The sequence below is a fragment of the Mycteria americana genome, chromosome 8, assembly GCF_035582795.1.
Source record: "Mycteria americana isolate JAX WOST 10 ecotype Jacksonville Zoo and Gardens chromosome 8, USCA_MyAme_1.0, whole genome shotgun sequence".
In the NCBI taxonomy this organism is placed as follows: domain Eukaryota; kingdom Metazoa; phylum Chordata; class Aves; order Ciconiiformes; family Ciconiidae; genus Mycteria; species Mycteria americana.
In genome coordinates, this window is record NC_134372.1 from 607,282 (window position 1) to 628,814 (window position 21,533).

The 21,533-nt window shown below is 42.9% G+C and overlaps 1 protein-coding gene across 3 annotated transcripts in view; it reads right to left on the reverse strand.

Moving 5' to 3' along the window:
- KDM3B (lysine demethylase 3B) overlaps positions 1 to 21,533 on the reverse strand; it is a 72,051-nt gene that overhangs the window by 22,007 nt on the left and 28,511 nt on the right. For all 3 annotated transcript variants that reach the window (XR_012776795.1, XM_075509360.1, XM_075509361.1), the window contains 8 exons: positions 16,139 to 17,384; positions 15,580 to 15,781; positions 13,997 to 14,211; positions 12,339 to 12,491; positions 9,697 to 9,804; positions 5,093 to 5,220; positions 4,195 to 4,474; positions 2,920 to 3,176 (listed from right to left, as the gene is read on the reverse strand). Coding sequence is in view for 2 of the 3 variants with exons in the window: in XM_075509360.1 (XP_075365475.1) it covers positions 2,920 to 3,176; positions 4,195 to 4,474; positions 5,093 to 5,220; positions 9,697 to 9,804; positions 12,339 to 12,491; positions 13,997 to 14,211; positions 15,580 to 15,781; positions 16,139 to 17,384 (2,589 nt within the window). In the remaining variant the exon portion in view is untranslated. The remainder of the gene's footprint in view (positions 1 to 2,919; positions 3,177 to 4,194; positions 4,475 to 5,092; positions 5,221 to 9,696; positions 9,805 to 12,338; positions 12,492 to 13,996; positions 14,212 to 15,579; positions 15,782 to 16,138; positions 17,385 to 21,533) is intronic.

Sequence of the window (21,533 nt, forward strand, 5' to 3'; positions counted from 1 at the left end):
AAATATTACAGCAGATAATCATGGAATAGAAAACTTAAGTGACCTAAACTCTGTTACGTTAATGGTAAAAATGGTTCATATTTTTCTTAACTTCATTAATATCTCAACTCTATTTCCCCATTTTCCTCATTCCATTACTAAGAAAGCGAATTCAACCCTGGCACAGGTAAGCTGACAAATACAGGAACGTTAAGTAAACACTGACAACAGAGAGGAGAAAGTGCTTCCTGTATGTATAATGTTAACAGAACCATTAGCAGACAGCCTCTCTGGTTGTGGCATCCATGCTCCTCAAGGGACATTTAAAACTCCTCAGGGAATGTTTAAAATTCAGAAGAGATTAACGACACAATCTTAAATTGTGTTCTTAACTTTAAAAAAAAAAGCTTGCCTATAGGCCTTGCCTATAGCAAGATACTTAAGACATTAAATATAATTCATATATTCAACAGACGATAAACACTAACTGGATCATTATTCACAAGACATCTACGGGAGGGGGCAGGGGTGTGATAGATTTCTGGTAGCAAAGAGCTTCTCATTCTAGCCCCCCCCCCCCCCCCAACAACTGAAAAATGCACCCCCCACCCACCCTCCCCCAAAAAAAAACCCAAACCCCCAAAAAAACCCAAAACAAAACAACCAACACCCAGGGACTGGAAGCTGAGCGAACAGTAACAGCGAAAAACTATTACTGGAACAATTTTGCCATCTTCTTTAAAACTGAAGTTCAATAGACAGAAAATTGACCATATGCAGAGCTATCAATCTAAAACATAGCACTATTCATGACTGAAGATATTCATTCAGTAAAAAATATTCATGGAATTACAGAAGAGTCTAGGTCAGAAGGAAGACCTAGAGATCATTTGGTATAACTTTCTGTTGAAATCAGGTTAAGTTACCCTGGCCTGGGTCAAGCCAAACTTCAGCTTCTCAGGGAAGGAGATTATCTCACTTCTCTGGGCAGCCTATTCCACCGCTTGAATGTAAAGTATTTTTTCTTATATCCAGATAGAATTTCCCCTGAAGCAACTTGTGTCCATTGCCTCTTGCCCTGTTACCACGCACCCTTGTGAAAGGAGTACCTCCATATTCTCTACAACTACCTTTTAGATATGATAAGATTGACCAGATGCCCAAAACATTCTCTTCTCTAGGATGAAGAGAACCAGTTTCTTCAACCTTTCTTCATCTGACAAGCTCTCCAACCTTTTAATCATTCTTCATGGCCCTCCACCGGACCCCCTGTCCAATTTTTCACTGTCATTCTTCAACTGGGGAGACCAAAACTGGAAACAGTGTTCCAGGTGGGGCCTAGCAAGTGCTGAGTGGAATAATCACATTCCTTGATGTGCTCCAGCTGTATGCTTCCTGATGCAGCCCAGGACAGTTTGCCTTCGCAGCTGCAAGGGCACAATGCTGACTCACATGCAGCCTGCTGTCCTGCAGGACCCTGGGCTCCTTTCAGAAGGGTTACGCCCCTGCGAGCCAGACCTCAGCCTGTGCTGCTGCTTGGGATTATATTAGTTTTCTGCAGCCTCTCTCATGCAAGTAAGACTAGATCATAACATCATCAGCTTATGATGCTCTTAAAAATGTACCTTTACGCTAACTCTCTAGAGGCCATGAAATGGACAATAGGCAGTTTAACTATTACAGTCAATGCTAACTGCTCTTCACAGCAGAATGTCACTGCTCCAGAAACACCAAGATGATTCTCTTCATAAGCAGCCATCTATTGCTCCTCTCAATTTGACCAACACAACTGTTGTTTCTCAGGTATGTTTTGTTCATATACATTCTATATTAAGCATCCAGGCATTCAACTGGGGGGTTGGACCAAAGTTCCCCACAAGTTCTTTCAAATCTAAATTACTCTGTGAAGACCAGAAGTCAAGAAAGTGAAAAAAGACATTACACAATAGCTCTGATTCAATGTGGTGACAGAATGGATGGAGTTGCAGGGACACGGATGCAAGTTGGGACAGGCCCTCCCAAGCCTTGAAGGAATAACTTGCTTTAAAACAAGCTATCACAATTCCTTCGCCTGTACTCAGTGATGAGAGGGGGAAGCATTAGTGGATTCACTTTCCTGTAGCAGCGACGTATTTTCCCATACAGCTGTACAGTTCTCTCTACCAAAACCAAACAACATGAACTATTATTAAGGTTCCATCCTTCAGCCTGACATGGAGGAAAAAAAATACTGCTATAAGAGAAGCCATTTCATCATCTTCCTCATTCTATCTGCCTAAGCTTTTTGAGAAAGCATTCTCCAAGAAGAGCTAAGCCTTGATAAATTCTACAGAATCTATCCTTCTCTTAAACTAAATGCTTTTAACCATTTCAAATATCATTAATTTGTTCAGGGTTTTTTTTAAGGTTATTTCCTCCAAAATGGATTAAAGAGAAACCAAGTATCCTTATTCCAGGATAAGCATCCAGAAATAGCAACTACACCTTAAATTCTTAAGTTCATATTCTATATTAAATGCCTTTCAAGTATACATAAGTTTTTTTTTTAAGGCACTGGTTTGCTCATAGCTTTTTGTCTTTTTCTGTGGTATACTCTTGCAATATTTTTAAAGATGTGGCATTTAAAGGGAGCTTTTAAAGGGAGCTTTTATAGCTTTTATGCTCATTATCAATTAAACTATTTAAAGGCTATATTTAACTCACTTTCTTGGTCTCTTGCAGTGAACAGCTTCTCCACAGCAGTAGTAAACCAAACCACAAACTAACAATTAGCATCAAAATTCTCTACAACTTTGTGGGGTGGTGAGTTTTAGTGAGATATTGCATTTGGTTCAACATTTAAGAATAAGACACTATAAAAACATTTAGATGAAAACTGTTAGATCATCATGAAATTCTTCCCTAGAACAGATATCATTGAAGGAATACAAAATTATTTACCGTAGAAGCTGCAGAAAAGACCGGAGGAAAGGGGATTCCTGTGTCTAATGGGACCTGAGGAAGCTTTCCTGGCCCTGTGTGCAGCAGATCTCTGAGGCTGGAGCCTTCAGCTTTGTTGCTAGATGTCACTGGGCCCAACAAGAGGCTATTAAACAGCTTTGGGGTTAGTGGGGAAACCTTTGTACTGGAGTTGAAGGAATCCAATCCAAAGGGTGAATGGGATTCTTTATTAAGCACTGACCTCAGTGATCCTGATTCTGCAAGATAAACATCAACAGTGGGGGGAAAAAAAAAAAAAAGGGGAAAAAAAAGAAAAAAGGCAAAGTTCAAATGATCACAAATTCTCTGAAATTATTTGCTCTTGCATGAAATAGGATATTGACAGAATCTTGTGGTAAAGGTAAATTATCACTGCAACAGTGAATGAGGCACCTCAAAGAGAATCAAAAACATCATGTACTTCAGACAGATTCTACAGATTTTGGATGCTGTTAGTTAAGGTTTTGAATAGCACAGTAGATCTGATCTGAAAGTGTTTTACACAAGAAACCACAACTTTGTAACAGACTCAATTAAAAAACATTTCCTTGACTTTCTGAATTAATGTTTCAATATGAAAGATTTCAAATTTTAACTGTCGTCTAAATATTACAGTGGCTAAGCCCTGCAAAACTAGTGAAAGAGTCATGAACATTTAACATTGACATATAAAGTAGTTCCGGCTAGACATATGGACAGGACTAAATCCTGTGTTGTCACGCTACCTCTGACAACTGGGAGGTGTATTCTGTAAACAGTTATTTCATACGGAGGATCACACTCAAACTATTGAGTATTAAAAAAGTTCTAAAGTTTCCTCTGACCCTCCAAGTAGACTCTACTCTCTCAATTCTTTGGAAACACGCTCTTCACATAGCACACAAACCAGCCTTATTTACTTCAATAGTTATAAAGTGACAGAGCTGCATCTGAAATTAATTACTATCATTTTACATCAGGATACTAGCTGCTTATTACTTAGAAAATAAATACAAGAACTGGCACTGAAATAAACTGGGAGTGACAAGACATTTTTATCGTCAGCTATACCATCATCTTTCCAGCTTTGCGTACTCCTAACCCTGTAAAAGAAAAATGGTTCTAAGAGGCAAAGGAAGAAAAGTGAGCATGTTCTCTTCTATTTAGGGCTAGGCACTCTCACAAAGAGTAGCAATCAAGCAGTACGTTATCATTTATCTTTTAATTCCAATCCCAGAGGGCACGTCTTCTGCTCACCTTTTGTTTCTTCTTTTGCTTTTTGTGTTGCTAAATCTGCAAGCCAGTGTAAGGCTGACGACGGAGCTGTTTCTGGACAAAGTGGTCTGTTAGTCTTTATTTCACCAGTGTTATTGGTTGGTAACGTCTCTGTTTTTGCAGATTCTTCTATCCTACTATCCGTTGCTTCAGATTTTGGAACAGCGTCCATTTCTAATTGCCCCACTCCTGCTGTCCCTGCTCCAGTGGAAAAGGTGCTCTCATTTCCAGAGACCGATGCACTAGGATTTACAGTCGGAAGCTAAAACAAAAATATAAACAACTGCTAAATGTTGAATAAAGGGAAGAGTTCAACTTGGAAGATGTTTTTGTTTTGTTTGCACATTTGCTTTAAGCACACAGTAGAGTTCATTTATGCTTATGTAGCAGCAGAGTACAGGAGCTTCTTCTCTGTGCACATTAGACCTTGCATTGTGGTGTGAATTCTTGCCACATCATCTTCTGGTCACCTTTTAACAGAAGCCCAGGCTTTTCGATTTCTTTTTTTAACAGGAGGACTTTTTGTGTGAACAGTAACAGAACTGCTCTAGATTCAGCATACCATTCAGGAACCATAACAGAATAAATGAACATGTTGCAAGCTACTCATAGTGGTTTAAGATACAGCATCAATATGAATGGCTTCCTACCTAACTTCTACATAAAAGTGTTAGCCCAAATATCTACTCGGTTAAGTAACAGTTGCAGCACACATCCTCAAAAACGTCCCAGAAAAGTTTTGCTAAGCTAAAACACTCAGAATACATATGGAGAAAATAAAGTTTGTGTTTCAGAATAGATTAGTCTAAAGGATCTAACGTTTTACTAGATCTTAAAAATGTAATGTCAAACAAGGTAATTTCAGCCTCAAATTACATACCTGTGATATTCCATTAGTGACAGCCGGTCTCAACACAGATTTATTCTGCCGGTTAATACATGGACAATTGGCTTTGATACCCCATTTGCCTCGTGCTGCATGAACCATGTCTCCAATATTGTAAAGCGCTGGAAATAAAGTTAAAATCTTTAATATCACATGTAAAGAAATCTAAGAACAAGGCCTTAACTATAATACATATTCAGAGGCGTGGGGGTTTTTTTAGTACTACTACTAAGTATCTTTAAGATCACATGCTATAACAAGACACTTGTCTCTGAATAGTGTGGAGAATTGTGCTAACACTAGCTTCGCAATGTCACCGAGAGGCTGTCAAGCCTGGCAAATCCTACAGATTATCATCTGCTCCTACTATTCCAGGTAGGGTCCAATGATACTGCAATGAGGCAACTTAGAACCTTCAAAAGAGACTATATATCCCTTGGGGCAATGTTAAAAGGATCTGGAGCACAGGTGGTGTTCTCCTCTATCTTCCCAGTAAGAGGACAGAGGTGACGAATTAAACAGTTGAATGCCTGGTTGTGTGGCCAGTGCCATACTCAAGGCTTTGGCTTCTATGATCACAAATCTACCTTTGAGAAGCCGGGTCTCTTGGGATCTGATGGGATTCACCTGCCCAAGCAGGGCAAGAGAGCCTTTGCCAACAAGTTGGCCAGACTTATATGGAGAGCTTTAAAATAGATTTAGTGGGGGAAGGGGAAGGACATTTGAGCAACAGAGAAGAGTCAGGGGCTGCTGATGCATTAGGAACCAACAGGGAAACACCTGTGAAATGCCTCAAAGGAATTTGGGCATGTTCCTCTCAATAGGTGACAAGGTCGATAGCCCAGCTGAAAAGCCTCTATATACCAATGCATGCAGCATGGGTAATGAGCAGGAGGAGCTGGAAGTCACAGTGCAACTAGAAAGCTACGGTCTAATTGTTACCGCCGAAACGTGATGGGACAAATGGCGCAACTGGAGCACTGCGGGGGGGTTGCTCTCTATGTAAAAGAATGGATTGACTGCATAGAGCTGTCTTTGAAAAACAGCGATGAACAGGTTGAGAGCTCATGGGTAAAAATTAGGGGCCAAGCTTTTCCAAAGGAAAACTCACTGTTGGTGTTTACTACAGGCCACCCGACCAAGGGGAGCCTGCTGACAGAGTGTTCTTACTTCAGCTACAGGAAGCATCATGCTCAGACTCTGATCCTGATGGGGAAATTCAATCACCTTGACACCTGCTGGAAAAGCAGCACAGCAAGCTCTAAGCAGTCAAGGAGACTTTTGGAGTGTGTTGGGGATAATTTCTTAATCCAGGAGACAGACAGCCCGACTAGAGCAGAAGCGTTACTGGACCTGCTGCTCACCAACATGGAAGAACTAATTAGAGATGTCAAGATTGGTGGCAGCCTGGGCTGCAGTGATTTTGTCCTGGTGGAATTCACAATCTTGAGGGATATGGGCCAGGTGAAGAGTAGAGTCAGGACGCTGAATTTTAGGACAGTGAACTTTCAGTTGCTTAAGGAATTAGTGTATGGCCCCCATGGGAAACTGCCCTCGGGGACAAAGGAGCTGAACAGAGCTTGCAGCTCTTTAAGAATATTTTTCTTAGAGTGCAAGAGCTCTCAATTTCCATGTGTAAAAAATCAAGCTAGAAAGGCAGGAGAATGGCATGGGTCAGTAAGGACATCCTGGTCAAACTAAAATGTAAGAAGGAAATGCATAGGCAGTGGAACCAGGGATGTGTATCCTGGGAAGAATATAGGGATGCTGCCTGGATGTGTAGGGATGGGATCAGGAAAGCTAAGGCACAGCTGGAGCTGAATCTGCAAGGCATGAAAAGAACAGTAAGGGCTTCGACAGGTATATTGGCCAGAAAAGGAAGATTAAAGAAAATATACACCCCATCCCACACCCTCACTCCCACCAAATAAGACAGGAGAGCTGCTGAGAGCTGACGTGGAGAAAGCTGATGTACTCAACATTCCCCCTCCCGCCTCAGTTTTCGATGGTATTCTCTCTTCCCATCTCTCTCAAGCTCCTGAACCTCAAGGCAGGGACTGGGGGAACAAAGTTCCTCCCATCACAGGAGAATCACAGAATCATAGATATCTCAAGTTGGAAGGGACCCACCATAAGGATCATCAAGTCCAACTCCCTGCTCCTCGCAGGACTACCCAACACTCAGCCATATGACTAAGAGTGTCGTCCAGACAATCCTTGAACTCTGACAGGGTTGGTGCCGTGACCACTTCCCTGGGGAGCCTGTTCCAGTGACCGGCCACCCTCTCAGTGAAGAACCTTTTCCTAATGTCCAATCTGAACTTCCCCTGGTGCAGCTTCATTCCGTTTCCTCGTGTCCTGTCGCTGGTCACCGGAGAAAGGAGATCAGCACCTTCCCCTCCGCCCCTCCACTGCCCCCTTTGAGGAAGTTGTAGACTGTGATGAGGTCACCCCTCAGCGATAAGGTCACCCCTCAGCCTTGTCTTCTCCAAGCTGAACAAGCCAAGCAACCTCAGCCGCTCCTCACAAGTCTTGTCCTCCAGACCCTTCACTATCATAGCTGCCCTCCTTTGGACACACTCTAAGAGTCTGATGTCCTTCTTGTATTGAGGTGCCCAAAACTGCACACAGTATTCAAGGTGGGGCTGCACAGTGTCAGGTTCGAGACCACCTGAGGAACCTGAACATACACAAGTCCATGGGAGCTAACAAGATGCATCCCAGGGTCCTGATGGAATTGGCTGATGTAGTTGCCAAGTCACTCTCCATCATATCTGAAAAGTCCTGGCAGTCAGGTGAAGTCCCCAGTGACTGGAAAAAGAAAAACATCATGCCCATTTTTAAGAAGGGTAAAAAAAAAGGACTCTGGGAACTACAGACCAGTCAGCCTCACCGCAGTGCCCAGAGTAAGATCATTGAGCAGATTCTCCTGGAAGACAAGTCGAAACATATGGAAGACAGGGAGGGAGGTGATTAGAGACAGCCAACACGGCTTCACCAAGCGCAAATCGTGCCTGATTAATCTAGTGGCTTTCTTAAATGGAGTGACTGCATCATTGGACAAGGGAAGAGCAACAGATGTCATCTATCTAGACTTCTGTAAGGCCTTCAATACAGTCCCACACAACATTCTTGCCACTAAATTGGAGAGATACAGGTTTGACAGATGGACTATCCAATGGATAAGGAACTGGCTGGATGGCCGTGTCCAAAGAGTTACAGTCAATGGCTCTATGCCCAAATGGAGATCAGTAACAAGCAGTGTCCCTCAGGGGTCCATATTGGGACCAGTACTCTTCAATATCTTCATCAATGACATAGACAGCGGGATTGAGCACACCCTCAGCAAGCTTGCAGATGACACCAAGCTGAGTTGCGTCTAGCAGTTGACATGCTAGAGGGAAGGGATGCCATCCAGCGGGACCTTGACAGGCCTAAGGAGTGGGCCCACATGGACCTCATGAAGTTCAACAAGGCCAAGTGCAAGGTCCTGCACCTGGGTTGGAACAATCCCCAATACCAATACAGGCTGGGGAATGAGTGGCTCGAGAGCAGCCCTGCAGAAAAGCACCTGGGGATACGGGCAGATGAAAAATTAGATATGAGCCAGCAATGTGCACCTGCAGCCCAGAAAGCCGTATCGTATCCTGGGCTGCCTAAAAAGAAGCGTGGCCAGCAGGTCGAGAGAGGTGATTCTCCCCCTCTACTCTACTCTACCCCACCTGGAGTCCCGTGTCCAGCTGTGGGGTGCCCAGTACAAGACAGACATGGACCTGTTGGAGCAAGTCCAGAGGAGGGCCACAAAAATGATGAGAGGGCTGGAACACCTCTCCTATGAAGAAAGGCTGAGACAGTCGGGGTTGTTCAGCCTGGAGAAGAGAAGGCTCTGTGCAGACCTTATTGTGGCCTTTCAATATATAAAGGGGGATCATAAGACAGACAGAGAGGGACTTTTTACCAGGGCCTGTAGTGACAGGACAAGGGGCAATGGTTTTAAACTGAGAGGGTAGGTTTACATTAGACATAAGGAAGAAATTCTTCACTGTGAGGCTGGTGAGCCACTGGAACAGGTTGCCCAGAGAAGCTGTAGATGCCCCATCCCTGGAAGTGCTCAAGGCCAGGTGGGATGGGGCTTTGAGCAACCCGGTCTGGTGGAAGGTGTCCCTGCCATGGCAGGGGGGTTGGACTGGATGAACTTCAAAGGTCTCTTCCAACTCAAACCATTCTATGATTCTATCATTTTTAGGACCAGTTATGTAAACAGTTAAGTAAATGGTCAGCACTGACCATTTACATTCCCTCCCCCTAACAGAAAAAGATCCTTCTTGCAAGTTAACTAAATTTACTGATACAATTGAAACAGCTGAGCACAAGAACTCACAGCTAGTATCACAAGCATGTTCACTTCAAACCCGCAGCTTGATCTTACTTGGGTTACCTTCCCTTCAACCCTTCTGCTGTAGCAAGTGGAATTCTCCTCTAAATCCATGCTAGAAAAGGTAACAGCTAGAACACCAACCACCTTAGTATTTTTTCCACTTGCTTGCTCAGAATTGACAAAAAATTTGGAATTTTTCCTTTCAGGTTTCAAGCATTACCTGTACCAGGAATGATCTGCGTCGGCATAAGATTCTCTGGTTCATGAGACTGACCCTTTGCGCACTTCAGCCATGAGAAGACTTCCTCATCACCAATCTCCTCTGTCTCTGTAATAAAGACACAAAAAAAGTAAAATTTTGTAAAAAAGTCACTAAAACTTTACAATACAGAATGTTTCTGCATCAATATTGTTTCTTTAGATTCTTTACAATGCAGGAGATTAACCTGGTGATCTCAGAAATAAACTATAAATACAGACCATTAGAACAGGATCTGCAGCAACTTCTTTGCCTCTTCAGATTATAAAACCACCACAGTCATTTTCCCTTCATCTCTAGTAGCTTATTTTCAATCACCTAAAAGTCTTGGCTTCTAGCCTCAGTTTCTGAATATCATACTCTTATTCTCATTATGCTTTCCTAAGTTATAGAGTAATTCTATCTTTTCTTGTCATCATCTCCCAAGTTTTTTCCAACAAAAAGTATCTGCAGATCAGTTCCAGGCAGAGGAAACTAAGCTCTCCTATCAGTGTATCTACTTACAAAGCTAACAAGTAGCAAATTAATAGTTTGAAAAGTAGTCTGACAAATTTCTAATTCTTCAGATTTTAAACCAAGTTGGGCCTACAAATATGTAGCTGCATAAGCTGCATGCCATTCTCTTCCTTTAAAAAGAAAGGTGGAAGGGAAGGGTGAGTGGGATAGAATATGAGAAGGATCATATAAAACTTCATTTCAGGGTCCTTTAGACCTGGTATCTGCATAGGTTGTTTCTACAGCACAAAGTTCAGAAGCTTCTTGAGGCAAGCAATTGTATTTAAGTAATGCCTTGGTTCCACATTTTGACTCATTCCAAAATTATTTCAGACTTGATTAATAATCCACAATTACAATACCATTTTCAGGAAGACATCGTTGATAAGCAATATACACACACACACACACACACCCCCCACTATCATTTGACATCGTAAAATATCAATCTTTTCAATGCTGACCCTCCTCTGTACACCAGTGAGTAAAAACTTCTCATATGCCCAGGACATCTCTTCATTTTAACGTGGCTCATGTAAGGTTATCCTATTTATTTCCTTGATGTGAGAAGAAAAGGGGTTAAGAAAGTATTGCCCTTGAATCATGGACATTACTGCATTCTGTCAGTGATATATTCAGTCCCAAATGCTTTTTCCAAACATGTACAGTGCCAGATACAAGAAACCCTATTCTACTTTCAGCTATTTGCCCTGTACTCTGGTTAACCACATCTTAAAGACTGTTGTGCTCTCTTCTGGTGTATTCTGGCAGTAATTTCATAGGCTTCATTATTATACTGGGTCTGGCTGGGATGGAGTTAATTTTGTTCATAGCAGCTTGTGTGGTGCTGTGTTTTAGACTTGTGACCAAAACAATGCTGATAACACACTAATGTTTTAGCTATTGCTGAACAGTTTGCACAGTGTCCACGTCCTCTCTGTTTCTCACTCTACCCAGCCCACCCCCAGTGAATAGACTGGGGGTGCACAAGAGTTTAGGACAGAACACCACCAGGCTCATGACGCAAACTAAGCAAGGGGATGTTCCGTGCCATACAATATCACACTCAGCATTAAAAACAGAGAGGAGAGAGTTTAAGGGGGCTAGCCATCTTTTGCTTGGGAAGCTGCTGGGCAACAGTCTACCTGTGGGAGGTGGCGAGTGATTGCCTTTGCATCACTTGCTTTGTTTTGTTTTCTTTTTCTCTTTTCCTATTTCTCTGCTTATTAAACCATTTTATCTTGACCCACAAGTTTTCTTGCTTTTACTCTTCCTTTCCTCTTTCGCCAGTCCCAGTGCCATGGGGGACTGAGCAAGTAGCTGTGTGGTGTTTAGCTGCCTACTGGGGTTAACCCACAACAATGATATAAAAATAGGCGAATATCTATTTTAAAAAACCCATAGCTTTCATAATTCATTCAGTGTTCTCTGGCACCTTTATCATAATGAACAGACAGCAGTACTCACACTTATTTACATCCAGTAATTTGTACATCTGCTCCGCACAATAATGTAACTGTCGCTAATAGCCTTACACTTATTGAGATTGTCCATTGTCAGCACCCACGCTACCAAAGTGGTCTCAATACAGTAAAATACACAAAAAAGCAACCAGGTATTCACTTCTGTAAACACAGTGTGCCTCTATTTGTTAGAAATTGAACTTACTGAACTTTTTCCTGAATTACAAACCCTAGTGCGTCAAGGAATCGAAAAAAGAGAAAACTTTCCAATCTAACTCCTTGTTACAGAAAGGAGATCTCTGCAATGCCTGCTTACTAGTTCATCTTGTGATGGTTCTGAACTGTTAAGATAGTACTTAATTTTTCTTTTATACTCTCTGAGGAAAAGATGGAACTATACAGTAGCCTGTCTCAGTACACAGCCTATGCCTGCTGGTATTATAATTTTAATATACAAATTCTAACCAAATAGATAAAACACATATCTAAGGAAACGAGTAACAGAACAGCAGCATAGAAGACAGTAGTGCCAAAATTCCAAACCTCCAGTCTCCCAATACTCACTAACTCACTAACTCACTAACTCTCCCAGAAACTATCCCCACTGAAAGCCAGCCAGTTCAAAAAAAAAAATCCAGTACTCACCACTACGTGGACGATTCTTCCGTAGCCGGTAACAGTCCAGACAGACCCCAAAACCACACTTGCGACAAACCCAATGAATATTAAAGAGTGTTGTCTCACATACATCACACATTTCCCTCACGCCACGCACTGCTCGCTTCCATGCCACTTTCTCTATAAAAAGAAGGAACGTTAGGAATTATTGCTTTGACATTTTGCATTTCTCCCACCTAATTTGAGAGTATCACAGTAATGTTGATAAAGAAACAATTCACAGAAACATGACTTTAGGGCAGAGTATAGAAACACATACTTTTTACATCCAGAGACAGAATCACAGAATCATATAGGCTGGAAAAGACCTTTAAGATCATCGAGTCCAACCGTAAACCTAACACTGCCAAGCCCACCACTATACCATGTCCATAAGCACCTCATCCAAACGGCTTTTAAATACCTCCAGGGATGGGGACTCAACCACTTCCCTGGGCAGCCTGTTCCAACGCTTGATAACCCTTTCAGTGAAGTAAAATTTCCTAATCTCCAGTCTAAACCTCCCCTGGCGCAACTTGAGGCCATTTCCTCTCGTCCTATCACTTGTTACCTGGGAGAAGAGACCGACCCCACCTCTCTCCACCCTCCTTTCAGGCAGCTGTAGAGAGCGATGAGGTCTCCCCTCAGCCTCCTTTTCTCCAGGCTGAACAACCCCAGGTCCCTCAGCCGCTCCTCATAAGACTTCTGCTCTAGACACTTTCTTTGAGTTGACACTTTCTTTGAGACGCTAGCCTTGTGACACTATTAAAATCCCCATTTCTAAGAGCGGGTAAGGTCAAGTCCCAAAATGCACACACTACAAGGAAACGGAGCACCTTACAGAGTTCTGCAGTAACTGAATTTCAAGGAGCACTTACGGAACTTACAGCAAAATTATAAAACTTCTGCTAGTTTTATGAATAAATAACATGAACCAATGAAACTATAAAGAATGTGTATTTAGTTTTACTAATCGGATGCCTGTCAACTCTTTGGATTCTAAACCAACACATTCGCTGAGGAATGGGAAGTCCTCCCCAAATGGCTGCCCTTGAACATTCCAGAAGCTAAAGGGAAAAATCAGATAGTCAGAGCTATCCATGTGATATACTGAACTGGGTACCTTTAGAAAATTTTTTCTAAACCTGCTCCCCTTGTAGTGGCAACACTGTCAACTAGTTGCTCAGCTGAGTCCTTGCAGGCTGAACGCAGGTGCTGCTCCCTCCCTAGAAAACCCTGAGCTTTTATGCGATGTCCCTGGAGTATAACAGGACAGGAATATGTAAGAAAAGCTGCTCATTAAAGCATAGCTGGTCAGTGTGATAAGCGTTGTGGACTTATTTCTACTTTCTTAGGAGAATGGGTCAGCTGATTTCTGCATTTATTTATTGAAAAATAATTTAATGATGTCTGGGAAAGTTACCGTTAGCTTCCTTGGCAGTAATGTTGCACTGATCCAAAATAAAAATCCCAAATGCTGGTCCTACAATTACACACACCCCAAAGAAGTGAATATAGCCTTCTCTTTGAAAGAAAAGGAGAAGCATTTTAACAGGAAATTATATTACGTTTTCAACTATTCCACTGCATTGTACACACATTACACAGAGAAGATGGACAAAAAACATGTCAAAAGCCCAGCTTACGATGTGGCTCCACCATCATCATTGCCTCCTTCTCTGACATAACAAGCTGGCAGAACTGGTCCCCAACATTGGCCAGGATGTATTTAGAAGTTTCCAGATCGATCCCCTCTGCAGGGGAGGAGGAAGGAATCCATAGGCTCATGGCATCAGGGTCACTCTGTTGTGGGTTCAAGAAACCCTCCACTCTTAGAATACCTTTCCGGGTAAATATCAGCCTGCAGAAAACAGGATGGAGTCATTGAGAAGCTGCTCAACCACCTTTAACTAACTTATAATGCCATCAATGTCAGAACATAAACCCAGCAAGGGGAAAAAAGGCTTGAGATAGAGTGCTATACTCTATAGCCAGTACAATTATTACGCAAATCCAAACAACACAGAGAATAAGGTACACGAAGGCAATGGCTGCAAAACCTACTAGAACAAATCCCCAGGTCCCAGTAAGCGTTGGTGGGAAATTCCACATACAGGAAATTGCTAGAGCTTGGTAAGTCACATTTCTCTATACTCTTAATAGAAAGAGATGACAAAATTCAAGTTATGTGGGCTGCTGCATGATGCTGCTTGTAAAATTGTGCGTGGTTCTCATTCTCTGTTTTAACTCAGGAGAAAGTTATTTCCCAACTTTTGGGAAACCAGTATTTCAGTTCTGGCTAGGGTTGGTAGCACTTGGCAATTGTTCTAACAGTTCACATTACAAGACATACAAAAATCCTTATCGTGCCTACTATTCTTGCCAATGCTCTCCGCAGAGACGAGTCACAGCTGTTTTATCAGTAGCTGTTGACCGTCCTAGTCTTTGTGTGGTAAAAGGTGTAACAACATAAGTTACAGAACCCTGAACGTCTCCTGCCAAGATTAAAGGTAACTTCATTTTCAAGCAAAACCAATCTTGTCTTCAATCTCAATGCTAGATTAATTTTTAACAAGTTCAGGAAGAGAAACAGCTATAACCCTTACTGGATGGGTGGCACATACTAAAAATTCACTTTGTCCTTTATATGCCAGAAAGCAAACAAACATCTTTTTGAAAATAATGCATAGCACTTGCTAGAATAGGCAGTTAAGGAAGATGAAAAGGAAACATGACAGCTCAAAGAACTGTAAGACATGTACCCAACACAGAGAGAAAACACAGGCAAGTGTTCTACTCCTAAAAATCAGTTCTGTACTCAACAAAGCCTAGTCAAACATTAGCCTCATGCTGGCAATGTTTAGTTACTTACTTGTTGACCGAATTAAAATTTTATCTCTGTTCTGAACTCCTTATGAAAGAGGGAGAGAACAGTTATTACATACAAACTGCTACCCAACAGTAAAATTCTACCCAATAAAGCAAATACAATCTCTTGCGGCTGGACCTGGAGGCTCACTTAGTATCATATAGCTGTATTTTCTAACAGCAGCTCTTCCTGTCCCAGTGAGGGAATTCCAGTCAGGTGATGCAGGGAAACAGAAGACACTCAAAATCTTCATTATTGTATGCAAGCACATTAAATAAGTAAAACATAATTACTTTGTGCTTGGACATAGTCCAAGCTCTGCACATAGACTACATATGAAGGAAGGAAGAACTTGAGCACCTCCGGAAATGGAAGAAGCGACATGCCACAGTTGAGTCATCCTGCTCTTGCTCCTTAAATTTGCGGTACCGCTCCAGACGGCACTCCCGACACTTGTGCAGATGTGGAGCTACATTGATGCAAGAGCCATCCTGGAGAAAAGGCTCACCTGACTGCTTCAGCTTCCTCACCTTACTCATATCTTTCAGCACAGACTGGCCAACTGGGTGAGGCAAAGTAGAAGTAAAAATCCATTAGTTAACTGCAACAGCAAAAGGATACTGGCCTCAGCAAACATGTTTTCAGAGATCTGTATGCTCATACCCATGCAAAACCAGTAAGACTGTTCAAGGCTGCAGCATACCACACTTCTGTCCTGACAAATACATGCTTAAACATTTCTCCAAGTGAACATGTTAATTCACATACAAAAAGCATTAAGCTTTAGCCTTGTAAATATCCTGTGTGCTGCCTACTGAGCTTAAATGAGGTTTACACCTGTGGTTAGTTCACCACACAGGAGATATCCCAGTATCCCACCTCCTTGTGCTTCCAAGACACCCTGCATTCAAGTCATCACCTTTTAGGGGAGCTGTGCGAGGCCGGCCCTTTGGGGCTTGCTTCCCTTTTCCTTTCCCCAGCAGCAATTCAGCATTGCGCTCTGCATTGGGGCCTAGCTTTGCCATCAAGTGGTCTGGGATTCCCTTCATACAAGCCTTGGCCTGCAACTGGTCTTCAGAGTCACTCAAATCTGACAGGTCACTATTGGTACTGGAGTCTGAGTCCTGTTTGGATGTCAAGCTCCGCTCATCTAGAGAGAACCTTTTCACAGCTTCAAAAGGGGCTTTGTTCTCCTGTGGAAACTCAGCCTGTGAAGAGAAAAAGCCAGGTGGATGTCTGCCAAACACGTTAGAAAAAGTTTTCAGAAGAGGATTGTCCTGCTGCCCAGGCCCAACAGCTGGTTTTTCTTCTGTTGGGCTAGAGGAAAGCGTGGGCATCTCAATAGGCTGTGTCAGGTTGCTGGTCGGTGAGCTGGAACGGCCATTCCCTACAGTGGAAGGGCTCTGAACACCAGCAGCAACTGTTGAACCAGGAGTACTGGAGATCATCTTTGAGGAGTCAGTTGTTATAAACAAGGTTTTCTTTTTAGCTAGAGAAGAGTCTGTAGAAGTGAGTGACTCCGGCCAGCCAGAAGTGGCCTTATGACCCACAGGTGTAGAGGGAGTAGAAACCCCGGTCTGAGATGAAGATGCAAAGCCACTGAAAGGACTAAGTTCTGCTTTCTCAGCAAATGCCAGGAAAGGGTTTGAGGGTTCCTCTCTTGATAGCTTTGGGGGCTGTAAAAATAGGTTTTCATGACTATCTGAGGGGCGAGTATTCAACAGACTTCGTGAAAAGGCTGGAGTAAGGGTAGGCATAGATTCCACAGGCAGCTTCCGCTCCACAGAACTGCCAGACTGGGCTCCTGGTTTAGTGTCCGCCGAAAGAATTTTACCTTTACAGATCCCAGCACCCACACTCTCTGTACACTGCTTGAATGAGTCCCGACTAGGGGCATCTTCAGTCAAGCTCTCTGAAATGACTGTGAAGTAGTTACTGGAAGGTAGATTTTGGGACATGCATTGAAAAAACAAGTTCTTGGACAGATCAGAATCTTTCTGAGCCTCTTGTCCAGTACTACAGCCAAAAGGAAATCCAGAAGGCTTGCTTTCTGGAGTCACCACTCCATTTGATTGGCTCCTTCCACCCCCAAATACCAAGGACTGGGAAGCACTTGGGAGAGAGACTCCAAATCCAGAAGAAGCCAAAAGTGAATTTCGGGAATTCTGAAACAAAATTAAAAAGCATTAGCCCATTAAAGGATTCTTGTTTGAGTCAGCAATACTTTGGTTCATCTAATTGTACAATTACCATTCTACTTATCCACCTGTAATAGAAACTTCCAGCAGAATTATCTACAATGAAGAAACTTCTTTAAGGATTCTGCTAGACTAATTTTTCCTACCTACCAGCTATTGAAACTAATGAGCTAACGGTGTCCATTACACAGTAAAGACACATGGAGAAAATGAACACTTACTATCTTACCACGTTTCAGAACAAAAGTGAGACACAAGACAAGGTGAATTAATTCACAGAAAAGCAAGTTATTTAATCTGCTGATTGTTTTAATTCAAATCAGCAAGAAGGGAACCTTAATTGAAACTGCTTTTCAATAATCTCCCATCTTTCACCCTCCCCCAAGATCATCCTGACAAGCTTCTCCTACTTAACCAGTGCCCTTGAAATAATTAACTTAGTTTGCAAAGTTAATTAAACAAAGAAAGCCCTCTAGCAGTTAGTGAACAAACTGCTCCTGGTCACAGCAAGCCACATCTGCTGACAGGTAGATAGACGCCTATGAAGTGGTGCCTTCCAGGGGATTACTCAAGCAAGGTTAAGCACAAAGGGTTTACTGTTTATGATCTTCAAATAGTGGAAAGTTTTCTGACTTGCAGATTTCTACTAGACTCAACTGTGATATGGAACATTCACTTGCTCTCTTCTCAATTTATACTTACCCAGATTTTCCAATTCTCACAGTCCTTCTCTAACTGATTATATTCTGCGACTAACTCATCAGTTCTATTCCTTTTCTTTGAGTTCCCACTTAGAAATCTTCTCATGAGGAATACTTATGATTAATACACTTTTATTCCAAGGCCATGTTAAATACAACCACAGCCTCCGTGCAACACATCTTACTGGTCATTAGTGTCACTGCACACCTACTACACTGCAAACTAATGGTTAGCTTGTTCCTCATTATCAACCTTCAGCTGTAAGAACTTTAATAACACATTCATGTCCCCCATGACAGTTCTTCCAGATATTAGAATTTCAGATATTTCTTTTTAGAGCCATAGTAATTTTCACAAACTGAGTTCTAACAGTTTTAAAAAGCATATGAATAGGAATGCAAACCAAGCTTATTAAGTAATCTCAAGGACCAAATCGCACTATGATTAAGTGGACAGTCTGAAGCAATAACACATGAACTATCTACAACACTCCTGCTGACTTATGTCGGGTTCCCTCCCTCAAGGAAAATAGTTTGAAATGGACTAATGGTCTACCTGCAAATCCTGAAACAAGATTATTAATGATGATTTAAAACAAGTGATTTGGGGTTGGGTAGAGGGAGGGAAGGAGAAGTGGCACCAAAGTTTCTCAGTACAATTAAAGTTCTTCCTTAATACCACTGATGACAGATACAATTTTGACCATTTACCTACACAGTTTGTAATTGCTCCCAACTCTGAACTTTTTTTTTTGTGGGGGTGGGGTGGAAGAGAGAGATGATTATATTGTTGTATAGCAATTTAATTATGTAACACTTCTGTCTCCTACAATTCTGTTTTTCCTTTACTTCTTACCATCTAGGAATCTTTATCCCAAGGTAAACATCTCACCTTTCCCCCAGTTCCATTAGCTAATACAAAAGACAGGGATGAAAGTAATCCATTTAATCTCCTGGCAATCCCCTTCGACTCTCTAACGTATCTCCCATTTTCTTCACTTTTTTATACCGTAGACTACAAGTTTCTTAATTTTTGTTGTACTTACTGAGGTGGGGTTTTGTTTTTATAAGCCTTCATTTCATTACTTAAAAAGTCTTCTCTTTTGTTTTTAACAGGGTTTGCCTTCTACTTTTCCACTTTTCCCCTTGAAAGCAAAGAGACACAACTAAAAGGTTTTCAAGCTGCTTCCAGACTGAGCTTTCTTCAAATTTATTCTAAAGGTACCCATCTCAAAGGTTTTAATTATTTCTATGTTCTCAGCCCTAGACAGTATATGATGTGACTGGCTCATTTTTCTACTACAGAGATACCATAGCTGTAACAGACAAGCTGGGCATCTATAAAAGGTCCTCTAAATGTAGCCTCATTGTTTTTCTGGTTTTGAGGCTTTTTTTTTTTAAGTAACTTAAATGTTCAACTTGGCGCACAATTTCATGCATATTTGTTTATATAAAGGCAAGAGATATTAAGTAGGTTATCTTCCATACGACACAACAAAATTAATGATATTAAGTGCAGTGCTTAAAGTTACTTTCACAGAATCACAGAATCGTATAGGTTGGAAAAGACCTTTAAGATCATCGAGTCCAACCGTAAACCTAACACTGCCAAGACCACCACTATACCATGTCCCTAAGCACCTCATCCAAACGGCTTTTAAATACCTCCAGGGATGGGGACTCAACCACTTCCCTGGGCAGCCTGTTCCAACGCTTGATAACCCTTTCAGTGAAGTAAAATTTCCTAATCTCCAGTCTAAACCTCCCCTGGCACAACTTGAGGCCATTTCCTCTCGTCCCATCACTTGTTACCTGGGAGAAGAGACCGACCCCACCTCTCTACAGCCTCCTTTCAGGCAGCTGTAGAGAGCGATGAGGTCTCCCCTCAGCCTCCTTCTCTCCAGGCTGAACAACCCCAGGTCCCTCAGCCGCTCCCCATCAGCCTTGTGCTCCAGACCCTTCCCCAGCTCCGTTGCCCTTCTCTGGACACGCTCCAGCCCCTCAATGTCTCTCTGGGAGTGAGGGGCCCAGCACTGAACACAGCATTCGAGGTGCAGCCTCACCAGTGCCGAGTACAGGGGACGATCACTGCCCTAGTCCTGCTGGCCACACTATTGCTGATACAAGCCAGGATGCCCTTGGCTTTCTTGGCCACCTGGGCACACTGCTGGCTCATATTCAGGCGGCTGTCGACCAACACCCCCAGGTCCTTCTCTGCCGGGCAGCTTTCCAGCCACTCTTCCCCACGCCTGTAGCGTTGCATGGGGTTGCTGTGGCCCAAGTGCAGGACCTTGCACTTGGCCTTGTTAAACCTCATACAATTGACCTCGGCCCATGGATCCAGCCTGTCCAGGTCCCTCTGCAGAGCCTGCCTACCCTCCAGCAGATCAACACTCCCACACAACTTGGTGTCATCTGCAAACTGACCAAGGGTGCACTCGACCCCTTCGTCCAGACCATTGATAAAGATATTAACAGGACTGGCCCCAACACAGAGCCCTGGGGAACACCACTTGTGACCGGCCACCAACTGGAGTTAACTCCATTCACCACCACTCTTTGGGCCTGGCCGTCCAGACAGTTCTTTACCCAGCGAAGAGCACACCCGTCCAAGCCATGAGCAGCCAGTTTCTCCAGGAGAATGCTGTGGGAAACCGTGTCAAAGGCTTTACTGAAGTCTAGATAGACAACATCCACGGCCTTTCCCTCATCCACTAGGCGGGTCACCTTGTCGTAGAAGGAGATCAGGTAGGTCAAGCAGGACCTGCCTTTCCTAAACCCATGCTGGCTGGGCTTGATCCCTTGGTTATCCTCTACATGCTGTGTGATGGCACTCAGGATGATCTGCTCCATAATCTTCCCCGGTACCGAGGTCAGGCTGAAAGGCCTGTAGTTCCCCGGGTCCTCCTTCCGGCCCTTCTTGCAGATGTGTCACATTCGCTAATCTCCAGTCAACTGGGACCTCCCCAGTTAGCCAGGACTGCTGGTAAATGATGGAAAGGGGCTTGGTGAGCACTTCTGCCAGTTCCTTCAGTACTCTCGGGTGGATCTCATCAGGCCCCATAGACTTGGGAATGTCTAAGTGGTGCAGCAGGTCCCTAACCATTTCCCCCTGGATTATGGGGGCTCCATTCTGGTCCCTGTCCCTATCTTCTGACTTCGGGGGCTGGGTACCCAGAGAACAATCGGCCCTGCTATTAAAGACTGAGGCAAAGAAAGCATTAAGTACCTCAGCCTTTTCCTCATCCTTTGTCACTGTGATCCCTCCCCCGTCTACTAGGGGCTGGAGATTCTCCTTAGCTCTCCTTTTGCTGCTAATGTATTTGAAGAAGTATTTTTTGTTGTCTTTTATGGCAGTAGCCAGATTGAGCTCTAGCTCAGCTTTGGTCCTTCTAATTTTCTCCCTGCACAACCT